At 34.9% G+C, this 23847-nt stretch overlaps 1 protein-coding gene across 1 annotated transcript in view; it reads left to right on the forward strand.

The window, feature by feature from the left end:
• Positions 1–4235: 4235 nt before the first annotated feature.
• Positions 4236–23847, forward strand: part of LOC125910313 (MAM domain-containing glycosylphosphatidylinositol anchor protein 2) — a 331066-nt gene continuing 311454 nt past the window's right edge. Inside the window, exons 1-2 of the mRNA XM_049614096.1 lie at positions 4236–4353; positions 9566–9762. Coding sequence (XP_049470053.1) covers positions 4236–4353; positions 9566–9762 — 315 coding nt within the window. The remainder of the gene's footprint in view (positions 4354–9565; positions 9763–23847) is intronic.

A 23847-nucleotide genomic window follows, 5' to 3' on the forward strand; every position in this document is an offset into this window, starting at 1 on the left:
CTCCTCCCACTGCCTAATCTTTCCTACCTTTAATTTTTTTTCAAGCCACCATAAAAATTGTTCCTAGGGGCACTCCTCAAAAGTTTCCTGAGTGCATGTCTTCATCAAAGACTCGTATTTTCAAGGAGTCATTCTAGATGGTATGAGGAAATAGACTCTAAAATAGAATGGTACAAACATCACCCATCAGCCCACTAACTTACTGACAATGAGGACCCCATTGCTGGTAGTAGATGGACAACTGATAGCTCTTGAATGCTGTAGTGGTGAAATTGTTAAAACCCCTGATGTTGAACAAGGATAGGTACCAGTGGAATGTAATGCACTGTGAATACACTATCTCTGGCTTTTGTAGAATTCAGGGGAAAGTTATTATAAGCATGATGGAATCTGTTTCTCATGGATTCTATTTATCCAGTGGAGAAAAAGAATGCAAGGCTGAATGTAAATAATAATGAATTGGAGGTGATGTGTGAGAATAAGAAGGCTTTCTTCCCAAAATATAAAGAAATGTTCATCTTCTTTAGACAAAGGTCATAAAGGCTGAAAAAAAAGGCTTAGGATTTACTTAAATATATAGCTGAGCTTTACAGAAACTTGAATCCTTAGCCCTGACAAGTCAGCTAAACCAGTGTCTGAACCCTGATTGAGAACAAGTGGTACTCTGATTTGCAGGGGTGGGGGGAGGGTTGGAGTACATTTGGGTTAATGATCTCAGAAACCTTGAAACCTAGTTCTCCATAAGCATTCTGGGCCTACAGAAATGGTCTATTCCTCCTAATTAAGGGCTTTTATGTCAATCTTGCTTAAAGATGGTTCAGAAACTTCTTCCCCCTGAGGATATACCCTCACCTCCATTCCTGGCCTCCAGATCAATATATAGGGTCAGCAGATGACATCATGTGGCCACAGAAGTATGTTTACTGGTAGGCGTTGGGAGAGCATGTATGGAATTGGATTCTGAGGCTGCGGGATCAAGTGGGATGGAGAATAAGATTGAATAAGTTTGGGGATAGAGAATACATAAGATCAAATGGGGATAGAGAATAACAGTTTATTGATATGATAGTATTCTCCCATGATATAAAATTTAGCATCTTAGCAAGGATAGCAAGAGAGAGTTGCTGCTGCCAGATAGCTGTTGGAAACTTGAGGAAAGCAAGCATTCCCACTAAAAGAAGTATAAATACCAGAGCTGCTGTGCATACAGTAGAAAAAGGTGTCAAAAGACTCAGATATGTGAACATACTAAAGTGAATATACCAGTTAGAGTCCAGAAAAATCATTCCCTCACTATCATCTGTATAAAGGCTTCAAGGACACCCCTAAAGCAATAAGAATGTGCTGATGACTGAGAGGCAAGCATCATTGAGAAGTTCCTAGGTGTCTGTTCTCTGTAGGCAAATGTTGATAGTAAGAGATGCTAGTACAGAACCGAACTGCCTGATAGGAATGGAAATGTCAAGATCTCAAAATAATAGAATCTAAGTGGCAGTGCTTAGTTGTCACAAGCAAGGTGGACACACAGTTATTTTAATGAGGAGCTAGTTAAAATGCACCCAGGGCTCTAGACTCACAGGGGTCCTGGAGACCAACAATAAAATATAGCATTGCATAGAGCAAAATAAGTGGACACTCAACAAAGGTATTATCCAGTCTATGCTATTAAAGAAATCAGGGGTGCCTGGGTGGATCAGTGGGTTGAGCGTCTGACTCTTGGTCTCAGCTCAGATCGTGATCTCATGGTTCGTGTGATTGAGCTCCATGTTGGGCTCCACACTGACAGCACTAGGGATTCTCTCTCTCTCTCTCTCTCTCTCTCTCTCAGCATCTCCCCTGTTTGCTCTCTCTCTCTCTCTCTCTTTCAAAATAAATAAACATTTAAAAAAAATCAGAGGGATGATCAGGAGGCTGAATATGGTCACATAATAAACAAATGATGATTCCTTGCCTAATTGTTGCAACTGAGGTAATTTTCAGACTTTGAACTCTTTGAAGGGGAGACTAAGTCACTAGAAAGAACACTACAACACCACAAGAAGTGTATAATGATTCTCAAAATTCTTTGTTTAAAGAACCTATATCCACTTCCTTAAATAACCATTTTCTAGGAAAAGGGGACTTGTGAAACATTTTGAGGAGTGTGTTACACAGGATCTAAGTTGACTTTGATACCTGATATTCTACAGAATTATCATGCTCTTATATCATTGGAGTTGGGCATACAGGTACCAGGTAATAAATGCAGTTGTGGCCCATGGCTAGCTCACATTGGGTCAAACAATCCACAGATCCCCCTTGTTATCATTTATCTCATCTCTAATTGTGTACTTGGGATGGACATATTTTCTAGTTGGCAGAGCCTCCATATTGATTCCTTGGCTTTGGGGATAAGAGCTGTCCTAGTGAGAAGGCCAAGTTGAAGCCTCTGAAACTTCCCCATTTTTCAGGTGAGATTTATCAAATGTAATCATATATCCCAGAGGAAATACCACAGATTGATGCCATCTTTAAAATCCTAAAAGATATGCTGGTGATGGTCCACCTCACATTCTACTTACTGACAATGTTGTCTCCTGATGAAACCAGAGAGATCCCAGAGAAAGATAAATGACTACCACAAACTCATCTAAGCAGTGCCCTTATTGCAGCTTATGCCAGATAAGTTCGTTTTGCTAGAGTAGAATAACATGGACTCAGATACATACTGTGTGCCAGTAATATACTTAATGCGGTCTTTTTCATTTCTGTTAGGAAAGATAATCATAAATAATTTGCATTCACTTGAGACAGACAATAGCATATATTGGCAGTCTTGCCCTAAAACTAAATTAACTCTCACACTCCTTTTCATAAGGAGTCATCCAAAGAGATATAAGCATCTGGACATTCTGTTGAACTTGTTATTGTTCCACTATATCGATGGGATTATGTTGATTAGTCCAGATAAACAAGAATTGCTAAGTACATTGGATATCTTGGTAAAACATGCATAATCCAGAGGATTGAAATAAGCCTATGAAGATTCAGGGGCACACAGTATTAATAAAATTTTAGAGATCCAGTTGTTGTATCTTACCAGGATGTTGCCTCCAAAGTAAGGCACAAATTATTGCATCTCACAATTCCCATCCTTCAGAAGTAAACACAATGCTTGCTAAGTCTCTTTGGGTTCTGAAGCATATTTCACACTTGTAAATATAATTTAAATCCATTTATCAGGTGATTTGGAAGGCTTCAACTATAGACTTCAACTGTGTCTCAAAGTAGGAAATGGTTCTGTAGTATTCCCATGCTGTGATGTAAGTGACCCTGGTGCCTGAGTCACATAACCCAGGAAAATCGATGATATTAGATATATCAGTGCTAGAAAAGATGTGTGGTTTACAGCAATACTAATAGGAGGATTATAAATTCAATTTCTAGGATTGTTAGTAAGATCATCCTTTCTTCAGTTAAGAATTATGCCCCTATCATAAAAATAGCTCTTAGTATGCTACTGGGCATTGGTAGAGATGGAGTGTCTGAATATGGAATATCAAATGACCATGTGGTCTGAAATTCCAATCATACGTTGGCTTTTGTCTGATCTACCAACATTAAGCCATAAAATAGTTGAGACCCATCAGTAGTTCATCATAAAATGGAAGTAATAAATTCAGGAGGAGGCAAGGCCAGGGCAAAGGGCCCAAGTAAGCTGTACAAGGATGTGCCCCCATGGCATCTATCAGTTTTACTGACTCCTCTTTGTCAGTCTATATCTGGCCACATAGAGGGTCACTTATATGTTGATGGTGGAGAAAAAAGGCTAAGCTTTTGTGATAGGTCAGCTCAGTATATGTATGCAAGTCAAACACTGGACTGCTACTTCACTAGAGCCCCAACTCTGGGATGTCCCTGATAGACAGGAATGAGGAAAAATATTCTTAATGGGTAGAACTTTGGTTTGGGTAGTGTACCTGGTCAACCACTTTGTGTGGAAAGAGATCTGTTTGAGTAGGTTGTTGGACATATTATTATTGTGGATAATTATTGAATGGATATTATCGAGGACCAAAAGTTACCCATCACAGAAGAAACACAAAACGATGAAGCAGACAGAGTTGTGAAGACAGTTGTTAACAGCCAGCTTCTGTCACTGGCTACTCATAGGTAGCACAACAGGCTCATGAATAGGATTCCCATAATGGTAAGGATAGAGGTTATGCATAAGCTTGAAACATAGGTCCTCATCCATGAAGGCCGATCTATCTACTGCCACTATTGATTATCTAACCTGGCAGCAACAGGGACCAACACTTGACACAGTAAAAGTACTGCCCTTCAAAATTCCAACCAGTCCCTTGGTGGCAAGTTGGTTACATTAGACCTGATTACCCAAAAGTAACAGTGCATCATTTTGACTGAACTTAACATGTAATCTGGGTGTGGATGTTTATGTTGACCTTAGTCAGCAGCAACCTTACCCAAGGACTTTTAGAATGTTGTATTCACAACACAGGGTCCTACCTAACCACTCATGGGACTAGAAGCACATTTTGCAGCAGTGAAGATATAGCAGTGAGAACATTGCCATGGGATTCCTTGGTCATATATTCTTTATTACCTAAAAATACCAACCTACTAGAGTGATAGAATGGTCTTTGGAGCGGGCATCTGAGTCTCAGAGTGATAATGGCTGCTAAGAAAGGGGTGCTATTCTCCAAGATACAGTACACATTCTAAATCAATGATCATTATTATCTAATGCTTTTTTTTTCTATAGAATACATAGGTTCAAAACCAAGGAGTGACCCCACTTACTAACATCACATTCAGTGTCTCACTTGGGGAATCCATGTTTCCCTTCCAACTCTGGGTTCTGCCAGTTTAGAAGTCCTAAGTTCTCAGAAGAGGAAAAGCTTTTATTAAGTGATATATCAAGAGCCCCATTAATCTTTAAGCCATAGCTGCTACTCATTTACTTTAGGTTTCCTATGTTAGGAAACAGGGAATAAGAGGAGTCACCATCCTGGAAGGAGTAACTGACCCTTATGGTCAGCTGGAGGTAGGGATGTTGTTACACAGTGAGACAGTAAATAATATGTTTGATACCCAGTTGATCCACTTAATCATTTCTTGGTCTTCTCTTGACCAATTTTGGTGGTAAACATCAGTAATGTGCATCAGTAATGGCTTGAGAAGGACATGGTGACCTGGTGCACAAAATCCTCAGTGAGGAAGGGCTGGTAACCTCAGTAAGGGAATCTACTTATACCAAAAGTTGTACTAGCCTAGGATGAGAGCAATTTAGAATGATAATAGTAGAAAGAGATGACGAATATCATCTCACCACAGTTTCTTTTGACAGTTTTCCCCAGAAAGGTGACTAACCAGCATCCTGGAGTAGCTTTTCCCAGATAGAGTGAATTATCATAACTAGAAAGTGGATGTGAGCAGATGCTGTATGCAGCAGCCAGATCCCTTCCTTGATACTGAAGGACTCATTCCTCCAACTGCTGAGAGTTTTAGCAGCTGATGGCTATCAGCTAAATCTTTCTTTAGAAACCACCCTGGGTGCAGTTGATTTTGACTCTTGATTTTGGCTCAGGTCATGATCTTTAAGTCCTGAGATCAAGCCCTGAGCCCTGCCCCTGGCTCTGTGCTGAGGATGGAGCCTATTTAGGATTCTCTCTCTCCCTCTCTCTCTGCCCTTTCCCTGCTTCAAGCCACTCTCCATCTCTCTCTCTCTCTCTCTCTCTCTCTCTCTCTCTCTCTCAAAATAAATAAACTAAAAAAAATTTTTTTTAAAAAGAAATTATCCTAAACCTAATAGAGCTATCCCTCCCAAGGTCATGCCTTCTAGGTGGGAGTAGCACAGAGGGAAGGACTGATTGAGGAGGAGGGGGTGGGTATATAAAGCTTAGCTCCCTTGCCTTAGGGCAGGACAACTGTGAGAAGACCTCACCTCTCCATCACTTCTATAGAGCTATTGAGACCTTTGTTATAACTGTGCTGTAGCTCAACTCTCCTCCCCAACAATCCTAAGTCTGTCAATCAAGTGTTGATCTAGAAGGTACTTCTCAATATACTTCCTGCACACATACCTCTCTTTTAGAGTCTTTTCCAAGAAACCTGACCTACAACAAATACTCATATTCAGTATACATTCACTAAGACTATATAGAGTTTAGGTTAAACATATGTACTGTTTTAAGTGATTTATATGTATATGGTAAAATTATATATCATGTAAGTATATTTATATGTGTATAAATATAAACATACCCCTCCACACATATAAAATATATTTTTTTAGGAATGTCATTGTTTGACTTTCTAGAACATGACTTGTCTTTGTTATGTTTGTTTTTAAATAAAATATATATATATATATATATGTAATGTAATATATATTATATTATAATACCTTATAATATAATAATATATTATATAAGTATATATATATCATATATGTAATATATATATGATATATATATATATATATATATATATATATATATATATGTCATTTAGGAGCTTTGTGAAGTAGAAGTTCCTAAACATGGGTGAATCCAACAGATAATTCTGCCAATACAATGTTCAGTGCACATTGTCACAGGATTGGATTCTCAGAAGGCCAGTGACCTGAAACTTACATAGATCAGAGAAGAGCATGTTTAAATGTTTGTTCAGGTTTGGTCTATTGACACCATCACCTAACAAGAAAAGAGCTAGGGATATGTCAATAAATGCATGTTGGAGAGTAAAATATTGTTAACTACTTGGAGGCCTGGGACTATCATCGTTGTTGCATTGATTACCATCCACTTGTTTTGTCCCTAAACTTTCTGGCTTCAGAATTTTGTTTTTACAACATAACCCAGATCATATCTCCTAAAAATGAGATAGGACTAAAAGAAATTATGTTTTGTCTAAGAAAAAAAAATGAGTTGTTTACAATCCATTCACAATACTTTTTTTTTTCAAGTCACTAAGGCTGAATTCATATAATCAATCTCCTCTAAGGATTTGATTTGTATGTGAAGGACTAATCACCAAGTAAGCGAATATTTGACAGATTCTCAAGACCTTTAAACATTTCATAATAATGATGCTGGTATCCCTAAGTACACTGACTATTAAAACCAGATGGCATGTATCCTTGCACAGCTAATAGAATGAATTTAAACTGAAAGTTCCTTCAATTTTACCAAAAAGCAGCAGTTGTTCTGTAAATTTATACTACTAAAATTAGAAGCCTTTGAGGTAGCTGTGAAAAGATTCTAATGTTGGAAAAAAAAACTCAGAATGTTGCAAAACTAGAAATTTAAGTAGGGCTGTCAAGCAGTTCACATTTGGAAAAACCTTTTTTAAAACTGGGGAAATTTGAGAATTCTGTTCTTTGATTCCTTAGGGCTGCTATTACTTCATGACTTTTGTTGACTTTTTATTATTTTAATGCATCACAAAGAATCTTTTTAAAGAACACTGCATTTTAACTATTCTGGGTGGCATATGCTCACACACCTTACTATTCTTATGTTTATTTAATGTATATAATATATAACAATAATATATAATATGTATATAAATATATAATATTTATAAATATAATAGCTTCTCTTCAGTGTTCACATGAAAGTATTTGTCTTATAGAAAAAATTGGTAGTCTGAACAAATGGCAAAATGGCATTTTTATCTATTTAAAATGAGAGTTTTGTGCATTGTGAATTGAGGTAAAGGTAAGAAAAGTATGTGGAATTAATGGAAGTCTAAATGAAACCCAATAATGATAATAGTAGTAATAATAGCTAATTTTTATTGAGCTTCTACTATGTGCCCAAGGCTGTGAGGAGTAACTCATTTAATTCTCCAACAACTTTAATTATATAGTACCATTATTATTCCCATTTTATTGGTAAGGCAATTTAAGACCACAAAGATTAAGTAATCTTTCGGGTACAAAGCCAAAAAGGGCAAAGCTGGGTGAAATTAATATTTAAATACAGCGAAAGTTTGCATCATACTTAGTAAGTATATACTACGTTAATATTATTAGCATTTGGAACCAAGAGCATGTTGTTGTTGTTGGGTTTTTTTTTTTCCCTCTTTTTTGTTGTTGAGATATAATCGACATATAGCATTATATCAGTTTCAGGTATACCACACAATGATTTGATATTTGTGCATATTGCAAAATGATCACCAAAATAAGTTTAGTTAGCATCTATCACCATGCACGAGGTACAGATACTTTTGTGTGTGTGATGACAACTTTTAAGATCTATTTTCTTATTGACTTTCAAATATATAATACAGAAAAAAAAACAAAAAAAACAAATATATAATACAGTTGTTATTTTAAAGCAAGTTTACTTTCTAATTTCTTCTTCTCTTAATTAAAGAAACTGGGATATGGCAGATCAGGGGTTGACAATCTATGGCAAGCTGTGGCCCATGAGCCAAATCTGTCTAGGCACCTACATTTGTAAATAGTTTTACTGGGACTCGGCAATGTTAATCAACCATTCATTTAATTAGCTGTCTTTGACTGCCTTCACACTATGATGGTAGGGTTGGGTAGTTGAGAGAAAGACTCTATGAACCCAGGTTCATACGAAGATTGTATGAACCCATGTTCATACAAAGCCCAAGATATTTATGTATTTTTTTTCCAGAAACTGTTTACTAAACACTGTGGTATATATCCCTTCTTTAAGATGCATGTAAGATGGCAAAAATTTAATCTCAGTATCCTGTAGTAGAAATATTAGTGCCTTTTAACAGTACCTTCTGTTAGCACATTTCAAATTAGCAAATGTAATCTGGGAAATAAAATCTGAGATGAAGAAAGAACTTAACCTAGTTTAAGATCATATTTTCTCGGGGCGCCTGGGTGGCTCAGTCGGTTGGATGTCTGACTTCGGCTCAGGTCATGGTCTCACTGTCCGTGAGTTGGAGCTCCACATTGGGCTCTGTGCCTAGAGCCTGCTTCAGATTCTGTGTCTCCCTCTCTCTCTTGTCCTTCACCCACTCATGCTCTGTCCCTCTCTGTGTCTCTCAAAAGTACATGAACATTAAAAAAAATTAAAAGATCATATTTTCTCACTATAAAGATGATAATAGTTTATAAACATAATTTTTTTTATTTAAATATATCTGCTATAAATGTTTAGAAAAGATGTTAAGGGATTAAGGGAAAGAGTCTGTTGAGCCACTTGATATTTCCCTGTCCCTGTGTCGTTGTTTTGGCTAATCTCTTGAATTGAAGGGTCTTGGATTCTGATCTCTCATGGAGCTCTGTTCTATGCAGCTGTTAGAAAGTGTTGGAAATATGCAAAGTCCTGTGTACTGTCTCAACAAGTAGAAATCTTAAAAAATAGCTCTATTTGTTTTTACAGCCTATCATTGGAATTTTCTCTAAACAATTTCAATAAACTAAATGAAAAAAACGAGTCTAGAGATAAGCAGTAAAACTGATTATGAAAATGAACCTTTGGTTAGGTTTCTTATGTGTAATACTTATAAAAGCCATGTAACTCATAACATTGTCACTTGGTTTATTTTATTTTTTGTTTTTTAGATTTGGATGACCCAGTAGTAACTGTTCATCAAAGTATAGGTGAAGCTAAAGAACAATTTTACTATGAGAGAACGGTGTTCCTCCGGTGTGTTGCCAGTTCCAATCCACCTGTACGGTACAGCTGGAGACGTGGTCAGGAGGTGTTACTACAAGGATCTGATAAAGGAGTTGAGATTTACGAACCCTTCTTTACCCAGGTAGGAATTACTAATAATGTTAAAATGCTTTCCTAATTCAGGTAGCTTGTAGTATTATGTTTATTTGAAAAGAGTGTCTCCAAATCTGGCCTTGTAAAAAACACGTTCTTGGGCGCCTGGGTGGCTCAATTGGTTAAGTGTCCAACTTTAGCTCAGTCATGGTCTCATGGTGTGTGCGTTCGATTTCCATGTTGGGCTCTGTGCTGACAGCTCAGATCTTGGAGCCTGCTTTGGATTCTGTGTTTCCTTCTCTCTCTGCCCCTCCCCTGCTTGAGCTCTGATTCTTTTTCTCAAAAATGAATAAATGTTAAAAAAATAAAAAAAAACAATATGTTCTTGACTGAAAGCTAAGGTAACTCAAATAATAAAATTTGTTAATTTTTATGTGATAGCTAAATTTAAAATGTTAACATTTGAAAAAAAAAATCAAGTATCCTAACTTGTATTCCTTTATCCATAGGTTTAACTAGGTTTCATTATAAAGTACATAATTGTACATTTGATGACTGCTTTGTTTTTTGTGGAAAATATTTCTTAAAGGGAGAAATTTTGATTTTTCTCTTTTCAATGGTAAATACTTTTAAAGGAATAAAGAAATGTACTTGAAATTCACTTAACTTTGGTTGTAGGAAAAAATTTCTAATTTCTTTTGTTCATTTTGGGTTTTGAATTAGGTTAATAATAGAGCGTTAATTATGTAAAAACTGAAATTTCTAATGGGTCCTCAACTTATTTAATAAAAAGAAAAATCGAATTAATTTCACATACAGTTAATGTAATGTGAAATATTCTTCTATAATATATCGAGTGGAGAATTAGTAATTCTTGAGGAAGACACTAAAATTTGAAAGAATATTTGAGTGCTGTTATTATAGAGCTTTTCTGGTTACTAGAAAGGAATACAAACCTCATTAACAAAGAAAAATAATTTTTAATTAAAAAATGTCTATGGAAAATATTCAAAATAATTGTGACCCTGAATAATAAAGAGGGATTTGACCATTTTATATGAAGCTTCGAGATATTTTGTGATCATAATTAGGTCAATATACAACTAAATTTTATATATTATAAATATTCTACTTCTAAATACTAAAGATAAATACATGTTTCACCTCTTAACTCCCTATAATAACAAAAGGTCATCCTGAGTTTGTAAATTTCCCAGCATCTCATTTTTCATCATTAAATATATTTCCCTATTAAACCGTTTCCTTAGTAAACCATTTACCTGTAATATCTGAGTTCTGACCTCTTTCAATTAATATAATTGCCAATGTTTAGATATTAACTGTGGAAGAATGCATAATTGTACAAAAACATCTGAACACACTATGTATACTTACATATTGCTACTTGGAGGTATAGAACAGCTGGGACTTACCAAGATACAAACTTCTGAAAATCATTGTTGCACATGTGTTACTACCATGACACATTGTTGAAACCTGTTTTAATTTGACCCTCTCCTGACTCAGGCTATTATAATAGTTGCTTTCTGCCAAAAAGGAAGACCATAATCTCTCCATTCATTCAGCACTACTGTAATTCATTGTTCAGTTTTTACTTAAATCATTTTTTTTCTTAGTTAGAAAATTAACAAAATATTTGTTAGCAGTATTTAGTTGCTTGGGTGGCCCTAAGGTTTAGAAATCAGATAAATGATCATCTACCATTTTTATTTTTATTTTTCTATTGTCAATGTTTTTTAGAATATGTACGTTGTCTTTTTTTAAGTTTTTACGCTAATTCTAGTTAGTTAACATACAGTGTAATATTAGTTTTAGATGTACAATATAGTGATTCAACACTTACATGCATCACCCTGTGCTCATCACAAGTGCCCTCCTTAATCCCCATCACCTATTCCCCCATCCTCCCACCCACCTCTCCTCTGGTTACCATCTGTTTGTTCTTTATAATTAAGAGTCTCTCTCTCTCTCTCTCTCTCTCTCTCTGTCTCTCTCTCTTATTTTTGTTCCAATTGCTCATTTGTTTTGTTTCTTAAATTCCACAGATGAGTGCAGTCATATGGTATTTGTCTTTCTTGGACTGACTTATCTCACTTAGCCTTATACTCTCTAGCTCCATCCATGTCATTGCAAATGGAAAGATTTCATTATTTTTTATTGTTTTATTATTCTGCATATATCACATTATATATATTCCATTGTGTACATTAATATATATGTATACAATGGAATATATATAATATGTATACAATTCAATTGTATACAATTCAATTGTATACATATATATTAATGTACACAATGGAATATTATATATTGGGCTGCTTCCATATCTTGGATATTTTAAATAATGCCGCTATTAACATAGGGATATCCCTTTGAATTAGTGTTATTATATTCTTTGGGTAAATACCCACTGGTGTGGTTGCTGGGACATAAAGTTGTTCTGTTTTTAACTTTCTAAGGAAACTCCATACTGATTTTCACAGTGGCTGCATCAGTTTTCATTCCTACCAACAGTGCATGAGTGTTCCTTTTTCTTCACATGCTCACCAACACCTGCTGTTTTTTGTGTTTTTGGTTTTAGCCATTCTGATGGGTGTGAGATGATTATGGTTTTGATTTGCATTTCCCTAATGATAAGTTATGATGAGTATCTTTTCATGTGTCTGTTGGCCATCTCTATGTCTTCTTTGGAGAAATGCCTGTTTCTGTTTTCTGCCCATTTTTTGGATTGTTTTTTGGGTGTTGAGTTTTATAAGTTCTTTATATATTTTGGATACTAACCCTTTATTAGTTAGGTCATTTACAAATATCTTCTCCTATTCCGTAGGTTGCCTAGAATGTGTACATTGTTAAGAATTAAAAAAACAACAACATGTTTTCCTCTAGAATCTTGTGAAAAATGATAACATTTACAGATACAAGGGTGATACTGTATAGCTATTTCTTGCCTGTAGGTGGGTCTGATCTCTTGGACATGAACACATGGGCCATGTCCACCTTTTGGAAAAATATATATACTTCCAAAATAATTAGGAATTTGTTTTAAAGTTATTAAGCAAGCACAAACTTTTCATTCTTTTGAATCTGTTGCTAGTTTCTGTTACCAGCTCTAAAAAACCATCTTATAAGAGTTCTCAGACTCATAACTAGTGATTCTTCCTTTTAATAATAACTTTTATTTTCTCTTCTTTATTTTCCTTCCTCCATTCACTTATGAGAAAACAATTTTTTAATTTGAACATTTCACTACTGATACTTTCTTGGATATGAATATCAGCCTTTACTATGTAACACAGGCTTTCTCTAAGGTGGCTGTGCTCATAACTCTGCTGTTTAAACCATCTGAATCAGTTCTCTTAAAAAGTATTTAAGACACAAACAGACTTTTCTTGCAAATTCTGTGTTGTGGATTCACCTGCTGTAGTTGATAATTACCAATAACATACAGTTTAGCTCCTATTTAAAGATATCCTTCCTGGGGTGCCTTGGTGGCTCAGTCAGTTAAGAATCCGACTTCAGCTCAGGTCATAATCTCACGGTTCGTGGGTTCAAGGCCCGTGTTGTGCTCTGTGCTGACAGCTCAGAGTCTGGAGCCTGCTTCAGATTATGTGTCTCTCTCTCTGCCCCTCCCCCACTCGTGCTCTGTCTCTCTCAAAAATAAACATTAAAAAAATTTTTTAAAAAATGAAGATGTCCTTCCTGCTTTTGCTTATTTGACTGTGTTGCTTATCTCTCCTTCTGAAATAGCTAATATGTATTTGTATGTGTCCAAAAAATTCATGTTGGAGCACAAGGAGTACTTCAATATTTTTGTGTTTTGTATGTACTTAACTTGTTAATATCAAACATGTTTTGTAGGCCAAAAACTCTGTTTGATAGAAACTCTCAAACAGCAGCATATGGAAAATATGGAAATTTTAGTTCTTACAGCCATAGAGAGTGTGGGATTTTTCATAGATAAAATGCTATCAGTGGTTTTACTCTATACTCCATGGTATATACTGTACATAGGCCTAATATACACAAGTCCAACTATATCACACAACTTCCATGATCTCTCCATGGAATATTGGAATAGCGGAATAACTGGCTGCCATGGTTTATTACTCCAGACATCTGACTGATTATTTAAAAATGTAAATCTGATCAAATATGTTTTTCTTCTTAATCCCTCCAGTGGCTTCCAAATATTTCAAATAAATCCAAATAATATATTGCAGTCTAGATCCTATTTGACTTTGCTCTGCCTTCTTCTCTCTTACCTAATCTATACTTCACGCACTGTTCTGGTTACACCATCTCTAGGTGCTAACCTTGTCTATCCCTGGGGTCTCCATTCTCCATGTTATCAATTCTTCCTCCTATTTACTTAGATAACATGGCAGGGGTCTTAACACTGAAGACTTTATCACCTCAGAAAGTCTTCCCTGGCAGACCTTTGTGAAATAACATGTCTCCCTTCCACAGTTACACTTTTCCAATACCCAGTTTTATTTTATTTTATTTTTCTCATATAACTAAATCCATCAAATTATCCCATTTGTGTGTTTGGACATAAACTCACTAATTATAGAGTCTTTATCTTTTCAACAGCTCAAACACTGCCTGATGCATGGAAGATTCTCAATAAATATGTGTTAAATGTTGAGCCAGCACTTCCATGGAGATGTCTGGATTTCTAGCTATGGTGTAAATAAAACTGAGTCCAAGTTACTAGTAACTCTTGAGTCACTCTCTGTAATTCCATCCCTCTTTACCCATTAAAGAAGGCTTAGTGAAATGTGAATGAGAAAGATGTTATAATTGAATCCATTTTAATGTATTTAGTTTCCAAAGTGTTCACGATTTTCTACTTAGTTTTTAATTGATTTCTTGTCTGATTTCGTTATATCAGAAACCATACTCTGACCCATTTTAACCTTTAGAAATTAACCTAGACTTGCATTATGCTAAGCCTGTGGTCTACTTTCATAAATGGTATATGTGCGCCCACACACAAGAATGTGCACTTCGCAATTACTGTGTTTCAAATTGGTCACATTTGTTAATTGTGTGTTCAGATTTCCTTTATATTTTCCAATTTTTCTGTCTGTTCTTTTAAAAACTATTTAGAGAGGCTAATGTCTATTAATATGGCTGTAGAGTTGTCTGTTTTCAATATTTGCATTATATATATTTTGAAGGTATATTATTAGTACAGATATAGAATTTTTATAACTTCCTAGTGGATTATCTTAGTATATTATTTTCCTGGTAGATTATTGTTAAGAATGTCCATTTTTACCTCTAAAAATGCTTCTTGACTTAAAGCCTCTTGTGTCTGTCATTAATTTAACTACACTAGCTTTTTAAAAAACTTTTTATTTAAATTCCAGTTAGTTAACATAGAGTGTAATGTTAGTTTCAGGTGTACAATATGGTGATCCAATACGTCCATACATCACCTGGTGCTCATCACAGCAAGTGCACTCCTTTATCACCATCACCTGTTTCACCCCCCCCCCACTCACCTCCCCTCTGGTAGTCATCTATTCTCTCTAGTTAGGAGTGTGTTTCTTGGTTTGTCTCCTTTTTGGTTAGTGTTTGGTTTATTTGGGGAGTGGAGGGAAAATGGTAATTATCCACCTTTTTTACTTGCATATTTTATGTGTTGTTATGTCACTTGTAATCAGTATATAGGTTTCATTGTGTTAAGCTGGTGAGACAAATCTTAGTTTTTACTATATTTAATCCTTTTTTTCTACATGACCCACCTATTATCTTTTATTTATCTCTTTTCTTGTCTTCTTTTAAATTTGTCATACATTTACTCCTTTATTCAACTAGGAGTTTTAAATTATCTTAATATCTTGTTTCGGTTACCTTAAAAGTTACACCTTGCATCTTTGATTATTACTTTATCACTTCCTCAGTAGTGAAAAAAAACTTAGAATACTTTAACAATATTTACCCTTTTGTATTTCATGTCATTTTCATCTAGTATTTTAATTCTATGTATATATATATTTTTTTCAACGTTTTTTATTTATTTTTGGGACAGAGAGAGACAGAGCATGAACGGGGGAGGGGCAGAGAGAGAGGGAGACACAGAATCGGAAACAGGCTCCAGGCTCCGAGCCATCAGCCCAGAGCCTGACGCGGGGCTCGAACTCACGGACCGCGAGATCGTGACCTGGCTGAAGTCGGACGCTTAACCGACTGCGCCACCCAGGCGCCCCTCTATGTATATTTTTAAATCAACAAGATATCAGTATTTTCTTCTTTGGAGCAATCATTATTCATTTATATTTACCAGCTTTTTTTTTCCCATTTTGAGTTAATTTTTGTTTATGGTATGAGGGAATGTTTGAGGTTCATTTTTTGTGGATGGTTATACATGGGTTCTAGCACCATTTATTAAAAAAATCATTCACCACTGAATTTCTTTGACACTTAAATTGAAAATCAATTGGCCCTGTGTATTAGGGTCTATTTCTGACCTATTAATTCTGTTTTATCGATTTATATGCCTGTCTTTATGCCAATACCACACCGTCTTAATTACTGTGGCTTTATAATAACTCTGGAAATCAGAAAGAATAAATCTAACAACTGTGTCCATCTTTTTCAAAACTGATTCTGATGTTTTGGCTTTGCATTTCCACTTAAATTTTGGGATCATCCTGTCAATTTTTACAAAAAGTCTGATAAGATTTTGAATAAAGTTGTGGTGAATCTGTAGATCAGTTTGAGGAGACTGCTATTCAACGATGGGTGACTGATATTGGCAATATGTTATAATCAAGCAAAGAAAAACTCGATCTGCCTCATTTAAAAAAAATTTCATTTTTGAGAGAGGGACAGAGAGAAGGGGAGTGGGGAGGGGCAGAGAGAGAAGGAGACAGAATCCAAAGCAGGTTCCAGGCTCTGAGCTGTCAGCACAGCAGGGCTTGAACCCAATGGTGAAATCATTACCTGAGACAAGTCATATTCTTAATGGACTGAACCACCTAGGCACCCCAATCTGCCTCATTTTGATTTTAGTGCTTTGTCATGTGTAAATTTGCTTTATAAATAATATGAGATTATATGTAAAGTTTTTCAGCCAATTTTATTTAGATACATCAACTTTTGAGAAACAGCTTTTGAGTTTATATGTATGTATATATATACACACGCATATATACATCATAAATGCATAAGAAGTTGGCCATTTATTTAATAAATTCTGGAGAGTTTCCTACAAAAAAAAATTATGTTTCAGGGGCCAGGTGTAGATAGCCACCTTGAAATTCCAGTGTTTCTTTTTTAACGGGCATAGTAAGTTTACTTTTAGACAGGAATCACAAATGCAAATGTTCACTGAGACTAATCTGGTAACATATATAAGTAAATCTTCCTGGTAGTATGAAAATAAAAAATGGCGAAGCTTGCTATGTGTGCATACATTGTAAAAAAAAAATGCACTGCCTATTGCCAGAGTTCTGTATTTGGGCCTCTGGGCTGCCATTTTGAAGCTCGAGCTCAAGTTCAAGTTACTTCAGGAGGGATGTGGTGGTGTATATGATATTATTACTAGTGTTATATAGCTACAGAGTAACCAGGATTTCTCTAAAAGTTTTGTTGAATGAAAAAAGTAGAATTGATATGTTGAGGATTACAGGGCTGGGATTTTTATAATACAGATGAACATGATATAAGGCACATTTTTGCCTATGAATCTCCTTGATGGTAGACAGTGTCCTCATTTGTATTTTCTAACCTCCTTGGAAATTTGGAAGGACTGTGAATTATGGTTGACCAGCAGTAGAAAGCAGCAAAATAAACTTAGCTTGTGTTCTTCATTTTTATAATGATAAAATATGATTTTTTTGTAAGTTCTAACTTACAAAATTATCATTATCTAGTTGTTTTTCTGTACATTAGAAGATCAAACCATACATTTCTAAGTAATTATCCAGAATTGTGTTATTGAATTAAAGGCATCACTTGTTTTGGTACGTATCAAATTTTCTCTAGATTTAAAATTAATTTTGTGTTGTGTCCTTGAAATATTTCCCAAGATATATTTGCCTTCCTATAATGGCTTTGGTATTTTTAATGAGATAGGAATAGTGTTTAATTTTCCTGTTGCTTATTGTGCTAGTTTTTATGTGTGCATTTGTATGTATGTGTGTGTGTGTATATATATAATTTTGTAAATTTAATATATATAATATATGTATATTCATTTAATAAATATATGAATTTAATAAATTATATATATATATATATATATAGATATAAATATAGATATAATTCTTTGGTGTTATTCATTTCTTGGATGGTTGTTTCCCATCACCTACCATGTGTACTTTATGATGAAAAAATTTTCCACATTAACATTGTTTGTATTGGAATAATTCAATAATATTTTAATTTATTTTCATATATTCTGTAGCCTTGTGGCTTTATAATGTAAATAAGATCCAGTTATTTTTTTCAAATTTTTTAGTGTTTATTCATTTTTGAGAGAGAGAGCATGAACAGGGGAGGGGCAGAGAGAGAGGGAGACACAGAATGCTAATAAGCAGGCTCCAGGCTCTGAACTGTCATCACAGAGCCCAATGTGGGGCTTGAACCCACAAACCATGAGATCATGACCTGAGCCAAAGTTGGAAGGTTAACTGACTGAGCCATCCAGGTGCCCCAAGATCCTGGGTTTACTTTACTTTACTTTACTTTAATTTACTTTAACCAAGATCTACTATGTGCAAGGTTTGGGGAACTCTCTTCTAGAGATATAGAGGTTACTAGGCATGGCTCCTCCTCTTCTTACTTTGTTGATATGTGTGGGAAGAACTTAAGGTAAATAATGGTTATGATACAAAGTAAACATCATTCTTAAAATAGAGGCAAGCAGTAATGCCACAGAGAGAGCATTCAAGATGGAAAACAGTAGTACCTATAGTAATAGAGAAGGATGACAATATCTCCAAGATTGACTGGAACAATAATTGGTAAAGGTGGGGAATAGGTGGACTGTAAAGCTGGAACACTATACTGGGACCATATTGTGGAAGAATTCACATTACAGATCATAGTCTGCTTATTTTTTAACATTAGAAAATCATTTTTTTAGGATATTTATGTTTTGCTATTCAGTAATGATTTCTTGTTTTTATTAAATTGAATTTCCCCATTAATATTAAGTTAATAACTATATCAATTTGAATAAAATATTTACTTCGCCATCCTATTGAGAGAGAAAAATCTTATTTACACCTTTTTATATAACTCATGCTACTGAGGTGAAATTGGTCCGAGTTTCTAAGTCTGATAGAATTCATAAGAATGTAATGTAATAAGTTTAAGAGGAATAATTATACATTTATACTTACACTCATTACTGAAGGTGTAAGCTAACATATTGTTGTCAATTCATAAGTTCATAATAAATTAGTCATTAGACATGGAAAAAGTGAGTGTGAATAAAAAGATTTTAATTTTTTACTGATACCTGAAAATAAGTATTTTTAAAATTTCCAATTTCTTTTAAAAGAAAATGTGTTTCTTTTACTAGAAATGGTGCTTGATGCCAGGGGTATTATTTCATTTCTCAATGTCAACTTTGGTAATGGCCACGGACTAATGTATAGAATGCCTTCCCTTTTTTATTTTATTTACAAAAAGTAGTTTTAAAAGCTTAAATATAGATATCACAGATAATTTGGTCAATGTTAAAGGAACATGTACTTAAATTTTATCAACTACACATACTTTTGCTATTTTTCTAGAACTTTAATAAAGATGTTGATGACATCATCTTGTGTATTGTAATTACACCATCTAATTATAAGACTGAACATATTTACATCAATTACATAATTAGTTATAATTAGGCTAATTAGACTAATTATACAATTACACAATAATCAACTGAAAATTCCTTTTTACAAATCATGGAAATTCACATGCAAATAGCCTTCTATCAGCACAGAATATTAAATTTATATGAGCAACAAAATAAAATTAATGTTATGTGATAAAACCAGTTATAAGTAGTAAAGTCTATACCATTCTAAATATATACCTTCAAATGTATATATACATGCTATTTGATAGCAATATATATGCACACATTTGTTGGTATCCTGTTTTTTTATATATTATGCTATATATATTTTTTAAGTATTATGGAAGCTCTTTATTGAGGGGAACAGGGTCATCCTGAATGCCTTCATCATTTCCTGAATGTAGTGAATTAATTAAGTAGTTAAGGTTCAAATTTTCCTATAACTCTGTTCCTTTCTATATTCATTCAATAGGATTTGTCTGTATTAGCCCTTCTCACTCCTTGCCATGCTGCATAATTTTATGTATTAGCCTAGATGGCTGTCCTGTAGGTTCACATATCTTGGGACCTTGTTTTCCGACTATTAGAAATAAATTATCTTAGCTCACCCAGAATAATTCTCCAGTCCCAAGAGAGCTGAATCCTTGGGATATTATGAATCTAGAGTTCACAGTAAAAGTTATTCTTTTGTTTTTTGTTTTTTGTTTTTTGTTTTTTGTCTTCTGTACCTATTTTGCTGCTCTGTTCTGCGTTTAAGAATTAACTAGAATATGCTTTGTGCAAACCATTATAGTTACTGGGCCATACTTGGTCTTTAAATGGTGGGAATCATCTCAAAGGGAAAAATGAATTCTCTTTTTAAGCCTTAACAATATTCCCTCCCAATTTATATTCTTACTTTTGGATAATATAAGCAGCAGGCACATTCCTTCCACAAAAACTTAGGTATACAAAATATTTCAAGAATACATCCAGTACAGTAGTGACTTCTATATTTTAATGGCCAGAGCTTCATTGCTGTTGGCCCAGATGTATCTGATTTTTTTTGCATATTTCCTTCCCTTGTGACTTATTTTCCATTTACATTTTCTTATGTATAACTGACTGTACAATTCTGTCAATGGCCCCTAACTCAGCTTCATAAATCTACCTTTCAGACTTCCGTAATGTTAAGAATTTTTTTTAATTACTAGTACTAAAAAGCTAATATGGTTAAAAAAATGTTTACTGGAAATATGCAAGAGAGTGAGTTGGCTTTATTTTTTTTCTAGTCAGCAGTCTTTACTGAATTGACAACATGAACTGCACAAATGGCAGAGGTGGAACTTAACAGTGAAGTTATCTCATATAATGGAAAACGAAGATCCATACAAATATATAATGCAAGAAAAAAAAAAAAGCAGAAAACATACACAATGCAAATGACAGAAAACATATACAGACAGTCCCCAACTTATAATGACTCAATTTATGCTTTTTCGACTTTATAAAGGTGTGAAAGTGGTACACATTTAATAGAAACCATTCTTTGAATTTTGAATGTTGATCTTTTAAGGACTGGTGATACGCAGTTAGATATTCTCTTTCTGATGCTGGGCAGCATCAGGTGAGCCAGAGCTCCTAATCCACCATGTGATCAGGAGGTAAACGGCTGATACCCATATAGCCATTGTGTTTTTCACTTTCAGTACAATATTCACTAGATTACCTGAGATATTAGGCATTTTATTATAAAATACGCTTTGTGTGAGATGACTTTGCCCAACTGTAGGCTCATGTAAGAGTTCTGAACATGTTTAAGGTAGATTAGGCTAAGCCATGATGTTTGGTATATTAGGTGCATTAAATACATTTTTAACTTCTGATATTTTCAATTTACGATGAGTTTATCGTTCCTCCCACAGCAGTGTAGGATCAAGAAACTGAATTTCCAACCAGGTCATTCCCTCTATGGTTGTAGTAAATTTTAAGTCAAGAAACTAGCTATTTCTTAATATTTAATAGACAGGAAGTGCTGTATATCTATTCTAGTAGTCCAGGTGTAAATACTTAAATGTAGAAAAGTTACAGAGAAAGAATCAGCATCTAGTTGATTATTTAATGTTTATTTACTTTTGAGAGAGAGAAAGACAGAGAACTAGGAAAAGAAGGGCAGAGAGAGGGAGACCCAGAATGTGAAACAGACTCCAGGCTGTCAGCTGTCAGCACAGAGCCCTATGCGGGGTACCGACTCACAGATCATGAGATCATGACCTGAGCTGAAGTTGGATGTTTAACTAACTGAGCCATCCAGTGCCCCCAATTGATTATTAATATGACAAGTTTTATAGAAAGGGTAGAGAAATGAGAAAGTAATAAAGATGATACAAGAAATGCAGTGACATAAGCAAAGGACTATGTGCCTAGTGAAGAAAAATGAAATCTAATTTGTCTAGATTTTATATTTTTGCCCTCTATTTTAAAAGTCATTATTATTCGGGGTGCCTAAGTGGCTCAGTCTGTTAAGCATCAGACTCTTTATTTCAGCTCACATCAGGACACCAGGGTCATGAGATGGAGCTTGGTGTCAAGCCTTGTATTGGGTTCCATGCTGAACATGGAGCCTGCTTAGGATTGTTTCTCTCTCTCTCCTTCCCTCCCTCTGTGTCTCTCTGTGTCTCTCTGTCTCTATCTCTCTCTCTCTTTCTCTCCTTTTGCCCCTCCTCTGCTTGTGCTCATACATGTGCACACATACTCTCTCAAAATAAATAATATTAAAAACTCATTATGATTGTATGTTATGACTACATTTCTTCCTAAAGGATATGATGGTTGGAAAAGACCAAACTTTAAGTACATTCTATTAATGAACAAGTTTTTATTAAGCAGTACATGAAAGGTTTCTAACTAGTATTTTGAGAGAAACAGGATGAGCCTGTCCCAGGGGCCTTACGATTCAGGTAAAGAATAGAAGTAATGATAACTAATAAGGAAACACGAAACAGTGATTTATAAATAGGTGTCTTAGTATAAAAATGCAATAAAAGATCCAAAGGAAGAGAATTTAACTGAGAAGTTCAGAAAGACCATAGGGTATGTACACATTTTTTTGAACTGCACTTCAGTTAAGATGGGAGCAGAAAAAGATGCATATCAGGGGGTGGGGGTGTCTTTTTAAAAGATGGCAGAGTTGGGGGGTGCCTGGGTGGTTCAGTTGGTTGAGCATCCTGACTTCAGCTCAGGTCATGATGTCATGATTCATTGGTTTGAGTCCCAGGTTGGGCTCTGTGCTGACATCTTGGAACCTGCTTTGGATTCTGTGTCTCCCTCTCTCTCTCTCTCTCTACCCTTCCTTTCTTGTGCTCTGTCTCTGTCTCTCAAAAATAAATAAACATCAAAAGAACATGGCAGAGTTGGATATTACAAAGAGTTCAAAATCATGATGAAAGTAATTGGGAATATGGAATTTGAAGAATAAGGAAAATAATTTTGTATAGACTGCATGGGATCCCAAATAAGAAACTAAAGAATTTTGAAATGATGTTTCAGAGGAGAGCTGGCTAGGATATTTTAGCATGGACATGGCATGATGAAGACAGGTCTGATGGCAGCTACAGAATGATTGGAATAAAGGAGAGCTGCAGTTCTCCATAGTAGATGGTACATACATTACCTTAGCCAAAATGAGCACTCAAGCAATATTTGTTAAATCAATGATAAATAAGGATATAAAGCAAATATTATGCCAATAGGATTGGAAAGGAAAGGTCATTTTGTGAAAGGAAAATTAAAGAATAATCTAAAGCTCTTGATGTCATTTAATCTGGAGTAATGAGAAATAGTAAAAAGTAAATGACGACATGACTTCTGAGTCTGGATTATGGGAGAATGATGGTGGCTTGCATTAAAAATAACATCAGAAGAGAAAATTCATATGAGGCAGTGCAGCCAGTATAATGGAGTGTACTAGTGAACTAACTTTAATATGACATCGTGTGCCTTACTGATGAAAATCTCCATCAAGCAGTTATCAGAGAACAAGAGACGAGGCTAGAAGTCAGAGGTGTGAAGACATGTACAAAGAGGCCAAAAACAACCAAGAGGGAAAAAAATACATTGGGAAAGTATGAGATGCTTTCTTTTTGAAGGGAGGTGAGTAATGCAGGAAAAATAGAAGTCAGCAGGTGACATAAATAAATAAATAACAATGATCAAAGAGAATTAGAAAGCCATGATAGATTATTTTAAGAGGTTCAGAGGGAGCAAAATTCAAGTGTACGGTCATTGTTGCTAACAAACATTTCAGGTAAAAGGACA

This window comes from Panthera uncia (genome assembly GCF_023721935.1).
Source record: "Panthera uncia isolate 11264 chromosome B3 unlocalized genomic scaffold, Puncia_PCG_1.0 HiC_scaffold_1, whole genome shotgun sequence".
NCBI lineage: Eukaryota > Metazoa > Chordata > Mammalia > Carnivora > Felidae > Panthera > Panthera uncia.